Here is a 23,500-nt window from a genome sequence, read left to right on the forward strand (position 1 = left end):
TTCTCCCAAAAGCCTACAGCCATGAATTGTGATAAATATTTCATTTTAGTGGTGCCTGATACTACAGCTTAGCTACTTCTATATCAATATCTAATGGAATAACGGGGTTGGATATAGCTTTATAAAGCTTATTCAACATACTTTGAAAATCACCAAAAATTTAGTCTTTGACAAGCCCCATTTGGTAAATTTCATTTCAGGATGCAGATATGTGGGTATAGATAGGGATGTCAAAAGTCATAGAAGTAGTACAGATTAAGTATAGAATATTAGGGGGTTGAGGGGAACCCTGTGGAACACCCAATTCAGAGGTCAAGAACAAAACTGCATTCTGCAGAGGAAAATGAAAAGAGCTGTTCAGACAGGAATGGAGGAGATGAGTAGAAAATTGAGAAAAAAGTAAATTATGCTTCTAAGTAAAAGGTTGCATCCTTCTCAGCCAAATGCTACAGAAGCCACAACGATGTGGACTTAGAAGATCCATAGGATTTTGTAGTGAGGGCATCATGAAGACATCACTCTCCAATTTATATTTTATGAAGTGCTTTTATATGCATTGTTCAGTTTAATACTCAAAGCACAACACTGAAAGATCAACATGATAGTATATTAGAATTTGTACAAATGAAAAAAGCTAAGACTGAGAGAGATCCAATTATTTGTGTAGGATCCTACAGCTACTAAATGAGAAAGCCAGGAAAAACGCTTTGTATTATTTGTAATAACAATAACAACAACACTAAATCATCATTTGTATTTAATAAGCACAAGGTACTATTTTTAGTTCATTATCATCCCATTTAATCCTCACAATGACCTTATGAGGTATGTTTTATTATTCTCATGTCACAGATGCAAAATGTTAGGCCACTAAGGATAAAACGACTTGTCCAAGGTCATATAATAGTACTTGAAAGGCTATTTTGATGAAACAATTCTGGTTTTCCAAATTCCTCTGAGTCATCTGTTTGATACTGTGACATTGAATTACTTGATTATTTCATCCTAACAAAAAACTCCTTATTTATTCCACACATTAAAGGTCAGGTTAGTATCACCACGTGTGAGCTTCTCCTCTACCCTATCCTTATTTTCCAAGTACCAATCTACACTAAAGAACAAACTTCCAGATTCCTATAAGCATTGTCATAAAATGTTGTTTTATAATTCAACTCGGATACTTGTGAGAATTAGTTCAACCATCTCAGTGGTTTGCCCTCTGTTTCATATTCCATCATCTAAATGAAACTAAAAATACTTTCCCCTCTACTTTTCATCCCTCCTGCATCCATTTATCCTTTTGATTGGGCTAAGATTAAATAAGCATCAAGATATTTAGTCGATGTAATCTAATTCAGCTATGTATGGGCACTGGAATTAGACCCAAACTCTTGCTCTCACAGGACATATAAGCTTACAAGATATTTTTCCTTTTGGAGATTCAATTTCTTTACTTAATAAATGGAGAACATCAGACTTTTGTCCATCAGGTTGTCATGAAAATGAAAGTGTGTCACACATATAAGGACTTCATTAAATACTTAAGATCTAACTCCACTGCTAATATTGTCAATAAATTCACCCAAAATCATAAAAAATTAGCTTTAGAAAGTACACAAGTGTTTCCCTATTAATAATTTGTTGTATCATATTTTAGGTATAGTTTCTTACTTTTGACTTTTAATCAATTAGTAATAATGTGATAGAAGTTATTTGTTGATTGTTGAGACTCACTAAATATTTTATTTTAGCCTGAGTAGAATCAAGTGACTCCACTGCTTCCTGGTCATATTAAAACAGAAATTTTAATTTGACCACACTGCTATTTTAGATTTTTCTTTTCCTTTATTCAGCTCTTCAACTCACTGCCTAGATGGATAGTACCTAGTATAGAATTACAGATGTGGCTTTTAAATTTTTACTGGAGTAATACCTAGCAAATATAATTTACAATTTGTAGTGGAGTAGATCTGATCATTGAAATCAGTGCTTATTAGGTCAATAACACATATTGTTTAATTACTTAACCTTTACCCCTGCAGGCAACAAGTCTTCAACAATTAAACTGTCTCTTCCAAATTATCAACCTCCTGAGTTTACTAGATGTATCTTGAGAAGCAGTTACATATTCAAATTTTTCAACCCCTCTCTGATGAGTCCCAGTATGCATATTCCATTTTTTATGGAATCTCAATTAGCATCTAAGAATACACTTTGAATAATGTTAATTTAGAATGTCCTACCTTCAAAAAATAATGTAGGCTGACCATGAAACTTTTGTTATTTTGTGGGCACGTTATATGCTTACATCACTAAAAACTCCCAAAGTACGGCAGGTTTCCATTAAAGCTTGTTCTAATAGTTCAAATTATATTCAAGACCCATTTTATCTCAAGCTCTCCACTGGCCTCATGCTGTCTCCTTGTCTCCACACTATGAACTCTCTGTAGCTACCTCTAGAAAGAAAAAAGAGAGAAAAAGAAAGGGAGGGAGGGAAGAGAGGGGAGGGGAGGAGAGGGGGATGGAGGGAGGGAGGGAGGGGAGGGGAGCGGAGGGGAGGGGAGGGAGAAAGGAAAAAGTTAAAGGAAAAGAAAAAAAGCCTTCATTTGTAGTATCTGTGATTTCTGTGGTGTAAATACTCCCAACACAGCCATGGCCATTTGAAGCTATCAATGTATATAACTGAATCCAGGATGGGTTATACAATCAGCTCTCATGAAGCAGTTAAGGGCCAGTTCCAAAATTACCTCTGTTAGTTGCAGCTCAGTGTTCATATTTTTATATCACTAGGTCTTGGAGGACAAAGTTTCTTCTGGTAGTTCCTGAGGAAGAAGTAGGAAATGTCTTTTCCCCAAAGCCTTCCACTAGGTTTGCCAGTATCTCATGAACTCTGAATGGTTTACTTACCCACGAAATTTCTGGGGGAATGAAATAAACTAATTAGCTTAAGCTAATCTGGGGCTCACTGATCTGTGAACCATGCTGACCAAATGTTTCTCCATTTGGACAGAGCAGAGTAAAATCCCCATTCAGAAACAAGGGGATCATTAATTAAAAAAAAAAAAAAAGATGGGAAGATAGATGGAAGGAGGGGAGGGAAGGAAGGAGGAAGGAAACCAAAAATATACCAGTAGAGCACAAAAAAGAAAATCCATTTAGATTAAAATATCAGCACTATACTTGAGTGCAAGCTCTGTAAAGGCAGAGGCATTTCTGTCTCCACTTTATTTTTGTGGATACTACTGATAAGTGTCCAATAAATACTTGTTGAATAAAAGTTAAACAGGAGGCACCCAAATATTTTTGACTAGATGAATGAGAAAAGTTAAAAATTTTACACAAATAACTTGGTTACTGGCTTTTCACTATTAAAATACTTGAACTTTGATACATGGACCGGTATCAGTGTCACTAGTTTTGCAAACAGTCCTGTAAGTTATAGTGATTCATACTCTCCAAAATGATCCACAGCCATTATATTAAATTCTAGCCTATGACGGGTTATGCTGAGGTATTAGTGTATTTTTCTGGCTTTAACTATGAAAATTGGTCCATCATACACCAAACAATGCTGTTATCATAAAAGAACCCATTTAAGGGTGTTAATAGGCATTTCACTAACTGCACCACCCAACTAATGGAGCATGTAGAAGGACTGTAGAGTGGTCAGCCATACGTGATATTGGGGAAAATAAAGATCTGTCAGATAAAGATCCATCTGTGCTCATCCACAGGCACTGCTTCAACATCAGCAGGTCATTATTGATTAATTTAAGTGCCTTTTTTATCTTTCTGAGAATTGAAATATTTTATGGGCAGCAAACAGAGAAGCATCTTCTTTTTATTTTCTCTCCATATAGTACTTTTGCAAATGTTAAAATAGCTACTCAATTGTTTTCTCCCTAGTGTCCTGTGTATTCTGTGGACTATGTAGAGATTAATAGCAGCCTGCAATAATCTGTTGTCCTGTGTGGGGAAAAACTATGCTGCTGTTTCTGGAAAGAAATAATTGGTATGTAGCTTAGAGTCAACGTCTGCATTTAATGGAGCATAAAGCGGTGGTATTTCTCATGAAGGAGGCATATTATCCGTTTAAACAGCTTTCAGCCTTGCACATAAATTAGGCATTCGACAAGCTTTGGAAAAAGAGAAACCACAGAGTAATGAATTAACATGCTTGCATATTCCTAACAAAGAAACCATCTCTTTTGAAAAGAAGAGAAAGCTCCAGCGTCTCTGCTACATTTGGAAATCTGAAATTAATTATTGACTTTTCCATATTGTTTGCAGCCACTTTGCCCATTTATTGTAAAATGTATATATGGTAATTGTTTTTACAGGAGCTCATAAAACTCAGACTGTTAATGAGATAATGTATGACCAATTTATCACATATGCCCTTCAGACATAGAGCTAAACCTGGCATAAATGAAAAGTGGTCAATGCACATTTTGTCAAGGTCTTCTCTTACTGCACCAGGGAAAGAAAATGAAATGGTAAAATTCTCAAATAGCTGCAATTGAAAAACATTTTATATTTCTCTAAACTATTTCCCTTACCAGTTAAAAACCAATTTGGGTTGGTTTCTAGAATCCCTCTTGGTGAATATATTTATGCCAAAAAATGATAATAATTTACAGAATATGGAACTTGACAAACTGTTTTCCCATTCACTGTACATAACACCATAATTACCATTCTTTGAAAAAGAAATTGAACACATATCTGCTGTTAAACTTGTACTAAATTTAAGGAAAAAATTAATATGAAATATACTTTTCAAGTTATCATTCTCTGTATATGATAGCAGCTGTGTCAGCTAGGAGGAACCCATTCAATTAAGCCCAAATCCCTAGGCAATAGTGCCAACACTGACAGAGGTGACCACTAATCTCCTCTAGGAAAGGAGATTCCACACCTTCTTTAGTAGCTCATTCCAATAGTTAAAGTCAGTAACGCTTTCACCAAGTGCTTCTTTCTTTCATTGAATTGAAACCCTCCTGCTTCAGGGTTGACCCATTCAGCTTCCTCTTATGTCAATGTCATTGGGTAGTAAATAGGTATATAGTAAATTTTTATCAGACCCTTTTTCAGAAGACTCTGCAAGATATAACAGAATTTATTAAATTCCTGGTGAATGGATCGATAACCCAATACAGCTGTAGTACTGAAATGAGGGTGTATTTAAGCAGAAAATATTTACCTAGCATATTAGAAAAAATTAGGAGGAAACTCAATCATTTCAAGACAAGATAACAAATAAAACTCTGCAAATAGAGAAAGGTCCAAATGTAATTTTTATGCTAATGAAAGGAAGTTTAATGCAAAGGAATCATCAACCATAAGATTAATTGTTATAGGGTAGTGACCACATAGGCAAATTCAACTAAGATTTTCCCCCTTGACTCTATACTTTGAAGAGAAATCTGTTTCTACAAGGACCAGAATTAGAACTGAGTGCAATGCCATATGTTAGGCCACAATGCCTCACCCACTAAGTGTCAGTTTTTCAGAAATATGATAATTCATTAGGCACAGGAGTAGGGGACTTAAAAAAAATTGGCTAATAAAGGGTAAGGGAAAGTTTAGTGACTAAAAGAATATAAATAGAGAATCATTCAAATGGGGTTAAGAATGCAAGCTCTAGGGCCAGGGTCAAGATGGCAAAGTAGAAATGCCCTAAGCTCACCTCCTCTCATGAGCACACCAAAATCACGACTATTTGCAGAACAACCATCAACGAAAAAGTCTGAAACCTAACAAAAAAGATCTTATACAACTTAAGACATAAAGAAGGAACCACACAAGATGGGTAGGAGGGGCGGACTCACAATATAATCAAGTCCCATACCCCGGATGCGTGACTCACAAACTAAAGAATAATTATGTTGTAGAGGTTCTCCCACAGGAGTGAGAGTTCTGAGCCCCATGTCCAGTTCCCCAGCCCAGGGATCCTACACTGGGAAGACAAGCCTCCAAAGCACTTGGCTTCGAAGGCCAGTGGGGGTTTATTTTAGGAGTTCCAAAGGACTGGGGGAAATAAAGACTTCACTCTTAAGGGGAGCACACAAAGTCTCTCATACCTTCCAAGACCCAGGACAAAAGCAGTAATTTGATAGGAGCCTGGTCCAGACCTGCCTGCTGGTCTTGGAGTGTCTCCCATAGAGGTGGGGGGCAGCTATGGCTTATCCTGGAGACATAGACACTGGTGGCAGCCATTCATGGGAGATTCTTCTACAGCACGGACACTGATGCAGGTAGGTGCCATTGTGGAATTCTCCCTCTAGCTCTTTAGCACCAAGACCTGGCCCTACCCAACAGCCTGTAGGAACCAGTGGTAGTAGGCCTCAGGCCAAGCAATTACCTAGACAGGGACACAGACCCAACCATCACCAGACAGGCTACCTAAAAACTTCCTGAGCCCAGAGCCACCTCTAGACATGCCTCTAGACACAGTCCTGCTTACCACAGGACAGGACCTGGCTCCACACACCAGCAGACAGGCACTGGTCCTATCCTCCAGGAAGCCTCCTCTAGCCTCTGGAGCAGATTCACCCACCAGGGAGCAGACACCAGATCCACAAAAACTAAGATACCCCAGCCTGCAGAACCAGCCAGCCCACAGCAGGTCAGACCCTGCCCTGGGATGAACTGGGACCAAGCACGGCCAACTAGCAGGCCAGCACAAGCTTTGGGACACCCAGGACCCTGTACCCAACTGCATCAGGAAACACCACTCCCCCCACACCAGTGATCATCTGACACCAGCTTTGGGATTCCTGGGCCTGGCAGCCAGACTGAAGGACCCAGCTCTGCCTGCCAGTAGTCTGGCATTAATCCCAAGACCTGGCTTCATCCACTAGTGAGCAGGCAACAGCTCCAGAGTCTTCTGGACCCTGACTCTGCCCACCAGTGAGCCAGCACTAGCCCCAAGGCTCCATGCGGTTCTGCTCCAGCCGCCTCATAACCAGGCCCTACCAAACAGCAGCCAACAGCCTCCACACATGGCAGGGTCTGGCAACCAACCAGACTAGGAGCCAATCAAGCCTACCAGGATGTCCACATAGCCAATTCACTACAACAGAAGGACCCATACATCCCTCATTAGTAGAACCCCTAGAGCATATAGCTCTGGTGACCAGAGGGGAGTCCACTTCAGGGATGCATAGGCTCCTAGAGAAAACCATCTTTCCAAGGTTGGGAAATGCAACTAACCTATCAAATACAGAAAAATACAAAACAACTTAGACAAAATGAGGCAGCAGAGAAACATGTTCCAGATGAAGGAACAAGATAAAACCCCAAAGAACAACTAAGTGAAGGGTAGACAGACAATCTATCTGAGAAAAGGTTCAGGGTAATGATTGTTAAGATAACCAAAGAACTTGGGAGAAGAATATATGCACAGAGCAAGAAGTTAGAAGTTTTTAATAAAGAATCAGAAAATATAAAGAACAACCAAGCAGAGATAAAGAATACACTAAATGGAAGGAAAAATACACTATAAGGAATAAAGAGTAGGGTAAATGATACAGACAAATGATCAATGAGGTAAAAGCCAGAGTAGTGGAAATCACTGAAGCTGAACAGAGTAAAAAAAAAAAAAATGAAAAGAAATGAAGACAGTTTAAGAGACCTCTGGGACAACATCAAGCACACTAATATTCACTTTATAGGGGTCCCAGAAGCCAGAAGAGAGAGAGGAAGGGCCTGAGAACATATTTGAAGACATGAAAGCTAAAAACATCCCTAGCCTGGGAAAGGAAACAGTCACCCGAAGTCCAGGAAGCACAGAGAGTCCCATACAGGATTAACCCAAAGAGGAACACATCAAGACACACTGTAATTAAAATGGAAAATTAAAGATAAACTATTCAAAGCAGCAATGGAAAAGCAACAAATATAAGGGAACTCCCATAAAGCCATCAGCTGATTTTTCAGCAGAAATCCTACAGGCCAGAAGGGACTGGCACTATGTATTTAAAATGATGAAAGGGAAAAACCTGCAACCAAGAATACCCTACTCAGCAAGGTTCTCATTCTTTCTGATGGACAGATGAAAAGCTTTACAGAAAAGAAAAAGCTAAAACAGTTCATCACTACCAAACCAGCTTTACAACAAACGTTAAAGGAACTTCTCGAGATGAAAAAGAAAAGGTCACAACAAGAAGAAGAAAATTATGAAATGAATATGCTCATAGGTAAAGGCAAACATACAGTTAAGGTAGGAAATCATCTACACACAAAACTAATAGAAAGTTTAGACAAAAGTAGTAAAATCATCTATATCCACAATAAGCAGTTAAGGGATACACAAAACAATTAGGCATAAAATATGATAGAAAAAACAGCAATCATGAGAGGAAGATAGTACAAATGGAGGGTTTTTAAAATGCATTTGAATCTAAGAGATCAGCAACTTAAAACAATCACATATATAGCGAGATTGCTATATAAAAACCTCATGGTAACCACAAACCAAAATCTATAATAGATATACTCACAAAAAAGAAAAACATAACACTAAGGATAGTCATCAAATCACAAGGGAAGAGAACAAGAGAAGAGAGGGGAAAGAGTGGCTAAATGGATACAAGAACAAGACACATATATACACTGCCTACAAGAGACTCAGGATGGAAAAACGTTTTCCATGCAAATGGAAATCAAAATAAAATTGGAGTAGAAATACTTACATCAAATAAAATAAATATTAAAATAAAGACTTAAAAGAGTCAAAGAAGGACAATACATAATGATCAAGGGATCAATCCAAGAAGAAGATATAACAATTGTTAATATATATGCACCCAACACAAGAGCAACTAAATACAGTAAGTCCCTACATACAAATGAGTTCCATTCCAAGAGTGTGTTCATAAGTCCAATTTGTTCATAAGTCCAACAAAGTTAGCCTAGGTACCCAACTAAGACAATTGGCTATACAGCACTGTACTATAATAGGTTTATAATACTCTTCACACAAATAATACATAAAAAAAACCACACACACAAGAAGAAAACAATTTTTAATCTTACAGTACAGTACCTTGAAAAGTGGAGTAGTACAGTAGTACAGCAAAACAGCTGGCATACAAGGGCTGTCATCAAGTGAACAGGAAAGAAGGGTTACTGACTGGAGGTGGGACATGGTAGAGCTGAAGGATCTTTAGCCCTAGGAGATGAAGGGCAAGCTGCAATTTCACTCACTCCTGATGTTGATGGAACGCATGTTCACATCTTTGAAAGTTCACAACTTGAAGGTTCATATGTAGGGGACTTACTGTATATAATGTAAATACTGACAGACATAAAAGGAGAAATTGGCAGTAACACAATAATACTGGGGGACTTTAACACTCCTTACATCAATGGACAGATCACCCAGACAGAAAATCAATATGGAAACACTGGTCTCAAATGACACATTAGACCAGAGGGACTTAATTCATATATAGAGAGCATTCTGCCTGAAAGCTGCAGAATACACATTCTTTTCAAGTGTACATGGAACAATGCACACACTTATCTTCAATTAATCTACAATAGTGGAGGCAAGACTATACAATGGAGAAAAGATAGTCCTTTCAATAAGTGGTATTGAGAAAATTGGACAGTTGCATGTCAAAGAATAAAATTAGAACATTTTCTAACACCATACACAAAAATAAACTCAAAATGGATTAAAGAACTAAATCTAAGACCATAAACCATAAAATTCCTAGAAGAAAACATAGGCAGAACACTTTTTGACATAAATTGTAGCAATATTTTTTTGTATTTGTCTCCTAAAGCAAAGGAAATAAAAGCAAAAATAAACAAATAGGACCTAATTAAACTTAAAAGCTTTTGCAAAGCAATGGAAACCACTGACAAAATGAAAAAGACTATTGAATGGGAGAAAATATTTGCAAATGATATGATAATGGGTTAATATCCAATATATATATAAACAGGTCATACAACTCAACATCAAAGAAACAAACAACCTGATTGAAATATAGGCAGAAGACCTGAAAGGACATTTTCCTAAAGAGGACATGCATATGGCCAACAGGCATATGAAAAGATGCTCAACACTGATAATCATCAGGGAAATGAAAATCAAAACCACAATGAGATATCACCTCACACCTGTCAGAATGGCTATCATCAAAAAGACCACAAATAACAAATATTGGAGAGGATGTGTAGGAAAGGGAACCCTTGTACTCTGTTGGTGGGAATGTAAATTGGTGAAGCCACTGTGAAAAACAGTATGGAGGTTTCTCAACAAAACTAAAAATAGAACTACCATATGACCCTGCAATTCTACTCCTGGGTATATATCTGAAAAAATCAAAAACACTAATTCAAAAAGATACACACACACCAATGTTCATAGTAGCATTATTTACAATAGCCAAGATATGGAAGCAACCTAAGTGCCCATCAATAGATGAATGGATAAAGAAGATGTGGTACATATATATACAATGGAATACTACTGAGCCATAAAAAATGAAATTTTGCCATTCACGACAACATGGACTTTGAGGGTGTTATGCTAAGTGAAATAATTTAGACAAAGACAAATACTGTATCATATCACTTACACGTGGAATCCTAAAGACACAACAAACTACTAAATAACACAAAAAAGAAGCAAACTCATAGATACAGAGAATAAGCTGGTCATTACCAGTGGGGAGAGGGAATGGGGGAGGGGTAATATAGGGGTAGGGGATTAAGAAGTACAAACTATTTTGTATAAAGTGAGCTACAAGGATACACTATACAACACAGGGTATATGGACAGTATTTTATAATAACTATAAATGGGGTATAACCTTTCAAAATTATGAATCACTATATTGCAGACCTGTAATTTATATAATATTGTACATCAATTATACTTCAAAAAAGAAAACAGCAGAATTGGAATGAGGGAAGGCAGAGGTATTTGTAGGAAGGGTAGTCAGAGAGGACGTTCTGAGGAGGTGACACTTAGCTGGAGTCTAAAGGATGAGCAGAAGCCAGCCATGGAGATGTGAGATAACAGAGCTCCAGGCTTATGAAATAGCGAATGCTCAGCCATGAGAGGAGGCCAGCCTGGAGCCTAAGAGGTGTGAGGGAGAGTGGCCCAAGATGGACACAGCCATCTGGACATGTGCCACATCATATCATAGCAGACCTTGCAGGCCAGCCTGTTTATTCTCAGTGCAGTGGAAAGTTACAGAAACAGAAGAAGGGAATGACCTGATTTACATTTTTATAAGCCCACTCTGGTTGCTGTGGGAAGAGTGGACATGTGGGGCAAGAAGTGAGACTGGGAGGCCAGTTAGGAGAGGATATTGTAATACTCTCCAGGTAAGAGGCGACAGTGGTTTGCACTGTGGTGGTGGAATCTGAGACGGAAAGAAGTGGACAATTTCAGACTATAGTTTGGAAACAGAACCAAGAAGAATATGAACTACTGTATATCCTTAGCCTATAGAATCAGGACCTTAGGTATAAATGGCTTTCTATGTAACTGTTCTTTTGTAGAAAGAAAAAGTGGTTCTTTATTGTCACACATGCAATAATAGGTGAATAAACTTAAGTGAAACAGATAAAAGAAAAGAATGCAAGCTATACCACCTCAGAGCTCTGTGCTCTAGTGCAAAGTACTTTACTCCCTCTCAGTTCTCCCATCTCTAAGTGGGGCTGATAGTACTAATTTCTTAGCATGAGGATTTTATACAATCATGCTTGTAAAGAATATACACTATTTGACACAGATTATGCGTTCAACGATGTTACTTCTTGTTATTGGATATTGTGTTCTTATAGATGTTTATATTATTGTATTTTAATTTCATTTGAAGGGAGAAAAGGAGTAGTACTACATTTGCCTAGTATTTACTTAAGGTAAACTAGATTAAAACCTATGCCTTTTATATACAATATTAAAGAAAATTGAGTACTGCAATTGACAAGCAAACAAACTATAGTTGAACATAAATATTCTTCATATTCTCTATACAAGTAACTTAAAAGGAAGAAAAAGAATTGGATGTGAGAAGAAATATTAAAAGATTATTGGGATTATAGACTCCATTTATTGTTTAAAATGAGAAATAATAATTTTTCTTTTCTCACAAAAAAAATTTCCTGAGGGTCTCTCTTCTTGCTAATTAGAGGCGGTGATGATTTTTACCTTGAATTAACTCTGTTCAAGGGACATTTTGGTATTTTGGAAACACATGGACTTTGAAGGCAGACAAATGTTTGTTACAACCCCAAATTTTTCCCTTACTAGGTGTGTGACCTTCAACACTCCCCTTAGCGTCTCTGAACATCAGGCTCATATTTTATGTAAAGGAAAGAGTAATCAACACTTGTGTTGAGTACTAAATACTGTGGTGTTTATGTTGCAAGCTCACCCATTTATTTACACTACTCTCTGATATGCAAAGGATACATAGCCTCTTCATAGTCTATAGTTGGTCTGAACTTTCTCTGGAAACCTTACTTCCTACCTCACTGGGGAGGGGAAACAAAAGAAATATTAGAACAATATGATAAATTTGATCCCACCCCAAAATTTGAACATTTTCTTAAGGTAACTAAATTTCCTTCAGAGGAATCATTTTTTCATATTTCCCCCTTTCCCTGCTTCTATGTAAAATGGGATCTAAGAATGGGGAGGTGGGAGTCCTATGTTAATTCATGAACCACCCCCATGGTTGAAGGGGGCCCATGGGTGCAGAGCATGTTGAGGAAAGCTTTCCATTTATAACAGCACCTACTTAGGAGCTATAAAACTGTTATATTTTCCACCCTAGCTAGCTCAACCTCCTGAAACTGATAAGAAACCATGAACACTGAAGCAACTCTGGGATGCTAGACCTCTCTTGGGCCTAATTAAAATATCTTCCTAATCACTGAAAAATCAAGCTTGTTTTAACTAACTGTGGACTCAATCCATCTTACCAAGTATGTTAAAAATGAACTCTCTTTCTAGTATCTAAAACCCCTGAGTTTTCCTCCTCAGTGAACTCTGCAGTGAATTTCTTCACTGATGTGTGTTCCCTGGCATGACAGCATTTTTTTTTTTAACTTTGAAGATATCTGCTTCATTCTTTGACAATGTGTTGGTATCTTTAAGGTAAAGTTGGTACCACCCTACCTCTCACTATTCTTGCAGTGTTTTCTGAGAAACTGCAAGTGGAACACTTTTGAATCTGTTCTCTTTTTCCTTGGGGTCTAGTGGCCTTTCCTAACAATTTGGTCCCACCGAGGCCCTGGGGATTGCTGCAGACTCCTTTTCCTTTCTTGGCCTGGTGGTTTGCTATCCTGATCTCAGACAAAGGACCCTTTACCTAAAGCTTTAATGATACACACTGGCAAGTTCCCCAGTCAGATCCTGAGTTCACTGCACATCCTTGCCTAGCAGCCAGTGGGAACATATTCGTTTTTCCATGCCATGTGGGAACTGGCACTGTCTCAGGAGTGTCTTCTATTATCCAGTCCTACAGGCTTTTCCTTAGGTACTATTATCTGCGTGTGGGTAATGGTGTAGTTTTCAGAGCTGCTAAAGGATGCAAGGCAAAAGCTTCTCTCCCCTAATTATTTCCTTTAACCTAATATATCTTCCCTCCTGGGACCTGCCCAGAGAGAAGAGGTTGTGACACACATCTTCTGCTTCCTTTACTTCTCTCCCCCTCACTCTTCCCACAATCCCTACTGATTGGATCAACTTTCTTTTAGTTTGATTTCCTATCAGGTAGAGATTTCTTCAAAGTCTTCCAGGCTCAAACCTTATGACTTTTCCTAAAGGATGAGTAGAATATGGAGAGACTGGCTTAATGACAGTGGAATGTAAATGAACAGGAATACAGAAAATATTGAAATTATTTTACATGTGAAATATCTGGCACATAGTAATTATTTAAATATTTAAACCTATCATTATTATACTGCCTAGAAAGATAATTTATAACGTAGCCAAATATCAAATAATGGCTTCCTAGTCTCAGTTTACAATCAGGAAAGAAGTTAGTATCACCTGACTATAAGAAATATCCGGATCATTTGACAAACTTGTAGATAATCAAGTGGAGCGATAAGAAAAGCAATGCAGCAGGGCTCAGCTGGGACAGATAACCCAGGAAAAAAGATGATGTAAGAAGCTTGAGGGACAGAGATTCATTATTTTTATTTTTTATATGGATCTGGGATCCACCATGGAACATGGGCAACTTACTGTAAGAAGCTTCTTGCTCTTCTTTTTTTTTTTTTTTTTTTTTTTCTTTTTGCGGTATGCGGGCCTCTCACTGTTGTGGCCTCTCCCGTTGCGGAGCACAGGCTCCGGACGCGCAGGCCCAGAGGCCATGGCTCACGGGCCCAGCCGCTCCGCGGCATATGGGATCCTCCCAGACCGGGGCACGAACCCGTATCCCCTGCATCGGCAGGCGGACTCTCAACCACTGCGCCACCAGGGAGGCCCTCTTGCTCTTCTTTATGAAACTTGTTCTTCAGATTTTAAACCTCAGTGCATTATATGACTTGTAACAAAGGCCAAATGTTACAACACATCTGGTTCTAGCCCTTAAAAGAGGGACTCTCTAATTGATAGTGCTGTACAACAACAACAACAACAAAAAATGCACAACGCTGCCCATGAATACCTTATCTCTGTAAGAACAACAAACAAGCAAATATATATTTGGTACAATATTATGAATGCATGTGTTGTTATATATCTTGTATACTATTTGAGGCAAATACAGAGCTCAGGTAGCTATTCTACAGATTCACACTGACCATAAATCATATCCCCTTGATGCCTATCCAAACCAAACACTAGCATAATCACTCTAGGATTTGGGTGTTAGCCTTTTGCCTCCCTGACACAAGTACTATTATTTTAATTAGGTAATGTGATCATTATATTATTAATCAATTTCCAGACAGCTCTTCTTTTCCAAAGCTAAAATACTTTTCATATACGAAATCCAAAGAACTAGCCCATGTTAAATGTGGTTATTTTCTTACACGTTATATACACCATCATCAGTAATTTCAGGATGCTTCCCCTAAAGGCTCCTGAACATTACTGGTTCTCACTCATAACCATATATTCATTAATTGTTTCTAGTCTCCTGGACCCGGCCTCTCTATAAAAAATTCCTCCAGACTTAGTGCTGTTCTGTCTTCCCCAGACCTCTGTGGGTATCTCTTTCTTTACCTTAGCACACACTGTTGTTTTCTGTCTACTGTTTACTCCATGAAAATGATAGTTCCTCCACTGTTTCCCCTTTTATATGCACCTTTCAATTTCAAGCTCTACCTGTCTGTTTAGGAAATGGTTTGTTATTTCCAGTCTTCCCAAGACTATACAAAAGTCAAATTATTTTTCCTCTCATCCTAAAAATCTTGGATTGCAAATTAAGCTGGGAGGTTAAAGAAAGAACAAAAATGGTAGATGGGTCACTAGGTCAAGGCTAAGAAAATGTGCCATGGAATGAGGTAGAATTATTCCGTAGTATGATAAAATGTTCACTTTAAGCTGTCTAATCCAAAAGTAAAGGCACGTATTGTTAACTGGAAAATATCTCATCTATAACATGTGTTTTCTCTTGAAGAATAGTCTTTCCTCATACTTGGCCACCTGCCTGCCAAGTTTCTTAACCCTCTTAGTCTCCAACTTTGGTTTCTGGAGTTACTTTAATACCATTACCACACATACCTTCAGACCTCAGCCTGTGAAAATTCTTTGGGGGTCATCTAAAGATGAGATCATCTAGCCAAGGGAACATAAAATCAGAGTGGAGAAGTGCCAGTTCTGGAATATCAAAGGATTTGAATTATACTCCCTCCCCCCCCCACCATCTTCCAATTTATCAAATTCCAAGAGATTATTTTCTGTTTTATCCCAGAAAATATTGAGAGGCAGTAGATAAAGTATATAGAGTTTGGAGTTAAACAGACATGAGTTTGAATCCAGATCCCTAACCACTGAATTATTTTAAGCCTCAGTTTCTTATCTATAAAATGGAAATAATCTCTCCAAGTATTGCTGTGCCATCCATGAGGACTTGGGACATTCCATCTACAGTGTTTTTAAGACAAAATCAGGCACATGGAAGGCATATAATTAGTGGTAGTTCTTTTAACTTCCCTCACAACCTTCTACTCCAGGACTCTCCCATACCTTACATCTAAAATCTACCACCAACCTTTGAAGATCCCAGGGTTTCCTAGTTTCCAGGGGTCACAGCCATACATGCAATATATTATAAAAGAGGTAACTAGTACTCTGGAAAGTCTGCAAAGCAGCCTTAATTTCTTCATATAACAAAGAAAATTCTTATTCAAAGAGCCTTAAACTGAAGGAAAAACATGTTTATTTGTCCACATTCCATGGAGGTGTCCTGAGAACACAGCCCATGATAACTGTAGTTATTTTCTTATATGTTACACAAAGTGTGTCATCAGCACTTTCAAGAGGTGCCTGTTAAAGAACCCTGAACATTACTGGAGTTTCACTCATCACTATGTATCCCTCAACTGTTGTTTCTAGTCTCCTGGCTCCAGATTCTCTAAAAGAATAATAATATATAAAAAGGTTATAGAGCATAGCTGGAGAAATATTCCTACAAACAAAGGTAGCCTAAATTTCTGAGAAATTATCAATTGTATCAAAATCATTATTATCAATGATATCAATTATATAGAGACACCCATTGCTAATTTTCAACAATACTGCTACTATCAGGGACTGGGACTCCAAGAAGCTCAATATTCCAAGTTTTTCTTACCTCTTCTATAAAAGCAGAGCTTGGGTTAAGCAATCTAAAGTCCTAAGAGATCTCTTCCAACATCCACTGATATTGAGATACTACTTCAATGATCAGGAGTGTGGGAACTTACTAAGAACACAAGTAAGACAAAGAGTTAAAGACTTTTTCTGAGATATCTCCATGCTTGGAACTCTGCTTGTGTGAGCACAAGACTTCTTCTCTGTGTGTGTTCCACACTCAGAACTCAGGTATCTGCTCCCCAGCTGGCAGTTCTCTCTCTCTGGAATGAAGGATAAAAGTCAGAAAACTGAAGATCCTTAGAGAAATGAGATTGCCTAGAAGTGGGATGGAAACAGAGGGGAAGGTAGAGTCAGACTATCCAGGACAAGGCTCTCGTTCCTGGAGTTTTGAAGGAAAGGGAACTTGGTGAACTAGTTGCCAGGACAACCTGATCTTGAGGCAAGGGTGGTCGGGGCAAGGAAATGGGGGACCTGCGGCTGCTCTTGCTCCTGCCCCTGTCCCTGGCAGCCTTCCACGGGGTCAAAGGCTGTTTGGAATGTGATCCCAAATTCATCGAGGATATTAAGTCCTTGCCGGTAAAGCTGGTACCCTCAGAAGTCCCTGGCCGAACTCATCTGCTTTAACGGCAGATTAAGAAGATGATCCGTTTAAGCTTCAAGGTCTCCCACAGGTACAAGATGCTTCGGGTGTTGGGTGAGGGAAGCTCGAGTCCCTGAGAGTTTTGGGGGTTAAAGGGAGAAGGGAGGTAGGGAAGAGAGCACCTGGGCCCACATTATTTCCTCCATAAATGTAATTATTCTCCCACATGTTCCTTCACCCCTCCTCTCTAGCTGTTCAAAAGGTTGTCAATTTGAGAACATGGTTGAAGAATGAACTTTATAAACTGAGCAATGAAACATGGAAAGGTGAGGTACTGTTTCAGTGTTAAGAGACTGTATTGCCCAAGCAAGTATGAGAAAAATTCACTGGGGAAAACAAGGCAAAATAATTAGGATTAAATTATGAAGGGAAAGGCCACCCCTATTTTCTGATGTCCCTTCCACCCCTCTTTAGGTGCCCTTATCCTTCAAGTCAAGCTTCTCGATGTCCGCCAAAACCTGGAATCCAAACTGAAAGAACTATTAAAGATCTTCTCTGAAGTTGGTAATATAAGATGTCTAACAACACTGAAATTATGTGAAAGGAATAGGAAATGAGGGTGAGAGGAGAAATGTGATTTCACATTAGAATAATTTAGATGGGTGGAGGGGTGGCTGGAACTTAATGGGTAACAAAATAAAGATGACTTGGGTATAAATATGGCAAACACTAAGTTGATTCTAAGCTCATTAGATCTTTCTGATTCTCTTTTAGCTTGTTCTGAAGATTGTGGTACGTACAGTATATGTGATGCCTTGAGGTTTCAGCCATATTTTCCCATCTCCTGTGCTCTATATGACCCTATCTCTTCTACTTGTCACATTGAGAATGCAATTCCTAGAGCTATGGCTACAAGGGGGAATGTCAACCATCTCTGACAACAAAATCTAGTTTATAAAATCTCAGACACCCCAGAGATTTTAGAGGTGCTAAGAGGCCTTCTATAGTACAGTTTATAACCCAAAGCACCAATATAAGTTGAGCCATCATTTTCCTACCTCTTCCCAGAGATCTGACTTAAATTATTTAGGGTTTTGACCCATCAATAAAATTGATTGCTAGGGGAAGAAAAAAGTCACAGCAATGTAACCAATGGAAATGCCTGAGATCTAATCCATACTTGGTGTCTGAGCTAAGGAAACTCCATGCCATGGCCCCCTTCCAACTATCTTTCTTCTCTCTATCAGTCGTGACTGAAGGTCCTATCCTGGATTGTTGGACCTGTCTTCGCATCACCACTCGGTGCTTCAAAGGAGAATATTGTGCAGGTAACAAAGATTGCAGTGTGGCATTTTGAAAGGCCAGGGGTCAAGGAGCAGTGATTTACTCTACAAATATTTGTTGATCACCTTCTCTGTAGGTCATGCTAATGCCACAAATAAGAGCTAAGATGCTGGACAAAATTTGTACCAGTATGAATTACCGGGCACTGGATAACTGAAGAGCTTAGAAATGAAAAAGCTGTACTAAAGGTGGAGAAATTAGGCTAGGGGCAGTAAGAGAAAAAGTTTTGTAGAGCCTAGGAGTCTAAGTAATTAATAAAGATCAGAATAACCAGGGAACAGTGATGTAAGTGGTGAACAGGAAAATTTTTAAGGTTAAAAAGAGTCTTCTTATGGATAAAGTTCTCAAGTTACTAATTTCCTTCTCCAAAATTCACTTTCTTTTTTGCCCTTTCTTCTTTCAGAAGATGATCCAAAGAAGGCTGAGAATCAAGAGATTGCACTATTTCTGATATTACTAGCAGAAGGTGTAATATTGGGAGGTGCTTTGTTACTGTGAGTTTTCCTCCCTCCAAACAAACACTGGGTCAAGCATTTCTTTGGCAAAGAGACTGCCCAATCTTCCCCTTCCTTCCAATGGAAATAAGGGGAAAGAAGTCATTTCAAAATCTGGGATCTCATACTAACAGGAGTGAGACAGATAAAGTTTGATGGGATAAAAGTTGGAACATAGGAAATGGAGGAGGTACAATGAAGTATTAGAAAAACTTTTGCAGAGGAATTCAAAAAAGGAAGAAAAAACTATTGTTACAATTTTTTTAAGAGTTGGGCTACTAGTACTGAAGTTGGGATTATCTTATTTCTCTACTCTAGATTCCATTTTTGCATCTCTCATCGGAGGAAAATGAAGGCAATACGAAGGTCATTAAACAAATACTTGGAGAGGAAACTTGAAGAATTAATAGAGATAATGGATGAGAAGGAGAAAGATTTTGGAGGCAGAAAATAAATACAGAGACACAGCCAGAAGGTCTTTCATAATTCTCTTACGTGTTGACTCAGAGTAGAAAACCGGGAATTAAGGTTTTTTGCAGTCATAAAGTCAGAGTATTCTAAAACTGAACTTAGAGTTTCTCTAGTAAAGACCGTTTCTGAAAACCTGAGGCAATGAAAGCAAATGATTTACTGGAAGTTGTACAGAAAGTAATGCTGGTATGCTACAATGCACATAAAAGATGATATACTGCATGATAGTAAAGAATGCATGGTTGTCTAAGATTCTACAGAAAACGTAATAAAGACTCAGCTTTTTTTCTCATCCTATCAGTCTAAGCATCCTCTCAGCTTGGAAAAAAGTTTTATTTTTATTTTTATTCAAGAAGTTTACTCTAAAATCATTCCATTGATTGGTCAACTTATTAAGAAATCAAACATATTTTTTCAAAAGTAGTTATCAATAAAATAACATTTTGAAGTGTATACTAAATACAATATTTTCACATCTTAATGTGTATAACTATTACCAACAAAATTTAAAATATGGTTTTGGTTCTTCTGTTTAAAAAAAAAGGCAAAATAAGAGAAGTGGAATCAATTTCTTAATAGTGTAGACTACATTTAGGATAATGATGAAATAGATGGAAAATTTATACTTGCAGAACAGAACACTATCTTTTTCCTAAACCTGTCTTTTTCTATGATGTAAATCAATGTTCAACTTATTATAAATAAGAATAAAGTTCCTTGTAATCACCCTAAAAAAAAGAATTCATGGTCGGTAACTCTCATTAATGTCTTTAATCAGGAAAACTTTTAAATTTCTAAGTTTGCTTTTATTTCCACCTTTCCATATTTATCTATGTTTCCATATTTATTAGGTTCAATGTGGAAAATTCTTTGGCAATGCATAACATTTAATCTTCATCATGATATGACACACACATACACACACACACAGTCCAAAATATTGGTCCTGAGTTGAGATTTGTCCCAGTCATTTTTCCCTAAATCTATGGTCTATGACTGAATTAGATATTACTATCTTAGTCTAGTTGTTCTTATTGAACACTTTTTAATGTGTATACTACCCTAAATAGCGCTTTACATCTACTATCTAATTGAACTCTTGCAATAATCTTTTTTTTTTTTTTTTTGCGGTATGCAGGCCTCTCACTGTTGTGGCCTCTCCCGTTGCGAAGCACAGGCTCCGGACGCACAGGCTCAGCAGCCATGGCTCACGGGCCTAGCCACTCCGCGGCATGTGGGATCTTCCCGGACCGGGGCACGAACCCGTGTCCCCTGCATTGGCAGGCAGAATCTCAACCACTGTGCCACCAGGGAAGCCCTTGCAATAATCTTTTGAGTAATATTGTTATTTACCTCCGTGTTACGGATGAGGAAACAGGAAAATATCTAACTCGAGGTCCCACAGCGACTAATCTAGGCTATGATAAACTCCCCTTGTGGCTAACCTGTGCTTACTCACACCATCTGACTGGAACTCACAGCTATAGACATGCAGTTATGAAAGATAGATTAATGGAAAGATAATAAGTGTGGGTTTATTGTCAACATCAACTTGATTACAGGCAGTGGTGGCAAAGCCTGGAATAAAACTGAGGCCTGGCTAACCCTAAAATACATGAACCTTCCACTCTATTTTGTGTCCTTTTATTCTGGAAGCTTATTTCAAAAGAAAAACACCACAGTTTAGCAGTAGGAGAATAGGTCCGGCTTCAGTGGTGGGTAGAAGTGTTTGCAAATCTTTCACCCACTGTAGATCTTTGAGTACTTGTTTGTTGTTGCTGCTATATTAATGAAATATTGAATGAATCAGAATATACTTGAGGAGGACCTGAACATTAATATCTCTCAGTTGCTAAATTTGAACTTCATGTTAAAAATAATCGTGTTGTTGGCACCTATCATTTTCCAATGATTTAAGGCTCACCTTACCAAAAAATTCTTGAGACATACTAACTCTTTTCATGGTCTTTATAAATTATGGTTTTTATACTCTTATTTTTCATTATAGATAATTATACAAATACGATAACATACTTGCTAGATTTTGTGTGTTTTTGTGTGTCTTTGTTTGCTTTAGTGCAGCCTTTTAAATTTCTTGTCATATTGGCTTATTGTCCCCTCCCCACTCCTCTTGTATTTCATGCTCATCACTCTCTTCTAGAAAACCGAGGTTGACAAGGATATGTCTTTCATTATTTTATCCAAACCTAAATGGTTATAAGTAAACAGATACACATACATACCTACAAATACATTTACACATGTAATTTTTTGCTATTAAAAATTATGCACACTAATGCATGTTGATTTCACACTTAAATACTTTGTGGAAATTAAGCTAACTGGTATCAACATCTATTCACTCTTTTTGGCAGTTGCACACAATAGCATTGTACCATAATTATTCTAACATTCCTCTATTTTGGGTATTCTCTTCATTAGCTGTTTTTAGTCAGTATAAATAATGCTGCAATAAACATCTGTGCAATAAATATCTACTTATTGATTCTCCCATGTGTAAGAGATAGTGTCCAGAACTGGAATATCTGAGGTGAAAATTATTATATGTGCTTCATCAGAGTCTGCCCACATACCCCCATCCCAACTTACAGGATCCCATTCTTTCCTAATCAATGCCCTCACTTTAACAATAGACACCTTACAAGGCTGGGATTCTACTTGAATTATAATTCAGCCAATAGCAGGATAAGGTCCTGTGTTTTATTTTTAGCAATTTCAACTATAGGAGCTATAGGAGATAAGGCTCTTCCTCAGAGCACACCTAGGAGCTCATAGGTCACATATGTGGGGTTTGAGCTGAGAATTTGAATCCTGGAGCTCATCCTTTTAGCATTTTGTCCAGAAAAAGAGAAGCAACCAATCAACATCATCACATTACTTAGTTTTCGAAAAATGTTGGAAAGTATCATATACAGAATCACCTAACTTGCTTCTTATAAGTCATTGATTAGGAGTATCCAGTGGAGATGTTTTACATAACTCTATAAACAGTTCATGCTGAGGACTGTCAGTGCTCTCTTTACTACTGGCAGTAAGTCATCAGCAACTTTAAATGTAATAGGACTAGAGAGCCAATTCAAAAAGCCCAAAACCAATTCTGAAAACTCATCCTTAAAATTATATTCCTCTAGAACTACTCTCAACTCCAAAATCTGTATTAGTCTGGGTTCTTCAGAGGACCAGAACTAATAAGATAGATATACATAGACATGTAAGAGGAGATTTATTACAGGAATTGGCTCACACTATTATGGAGACTGAAATATGGCATCATAGGCAGCCTACAAGTTGGAGAACCAGGAAAGCCAGTGATATAATTCACTTAGAGTCTGAAGGCCTGAGAATCAGGGGGATCTACCTGGTATGAGTCCTAGAGTCGGAAAGCCCAAGAACCAGGAGATACCATGGCTGAGGGTAGGAGAAAACAGATGTCACCGTCTGTTGACCGAGAGAGAGAGAGAGAGAGCGAGAGAGAAAGAGAGAGAGGAGAAATACAGAGGGAGAGAATATGTGCTTTTCCTCCACCTTTTTGTTCTATAGGGGCCTTCAATGGATTGGATGATGCCCACGCACATTGGTGAGGGCAGATATTTTTTACTCAGTCTACTGATTCAAATGTTAATCTCTTACAAAATTACCCTTACAGGCAAACCCAGAAACAATATTCTGCCAGCTTTCTGGGCTTCCCTTAGCCCAGTCAAGTTGAACACATAAAAATAACAATCACAAAACATTACCTATCCAGTGCTGTGAAGAGTAGCTAATTATACGCATTTGAGACTATAACCTTCTATTCATCATATA

At 38.0% G+C, this 23,500-nt stretch overlaps 1 protein-coding gene across 1 annotated transcript; it reads left to right on the plus strand.

Moving 5' to 3' along the window:
* Positions 1-17,248: 17,248 nt before the first annotated feature.
* On the plus strand, positions 17,249-19,658 carry IZUMO3 (IZUMO family member 3; the record flags this gene model as incomplete). Its single annotated transcript, XM_081236881.1, is given in 8 exon segments — positions 17,249-17,407; positions 17,411-17,480; positions 17,618-17,692; positions 17,841-17,930; positions 18,141-18,158; positions 18,614-18,694; positions 19,114-19,204; positions 19,523-19,658. Coding segments are annotated over 8 exon segments (720 nt in total).
* Between the last annotated feature and the right edge of the window lie 3,842 nt (positions 19,659-23,500).

This window comes from Mesoplodon bidens (genome assembly GCF_964165515.1).
Source record: "Mesoplodon bidens genome assembly, chromosome: 6".
NCBI classification, from domain to species: domain Eukaryota; kingdom Metazoa; phylum Chordata; class Mammalia; order Artiodactyla; family Ziphiidae; genus Mesoplodon; species Mesoplodon bidens.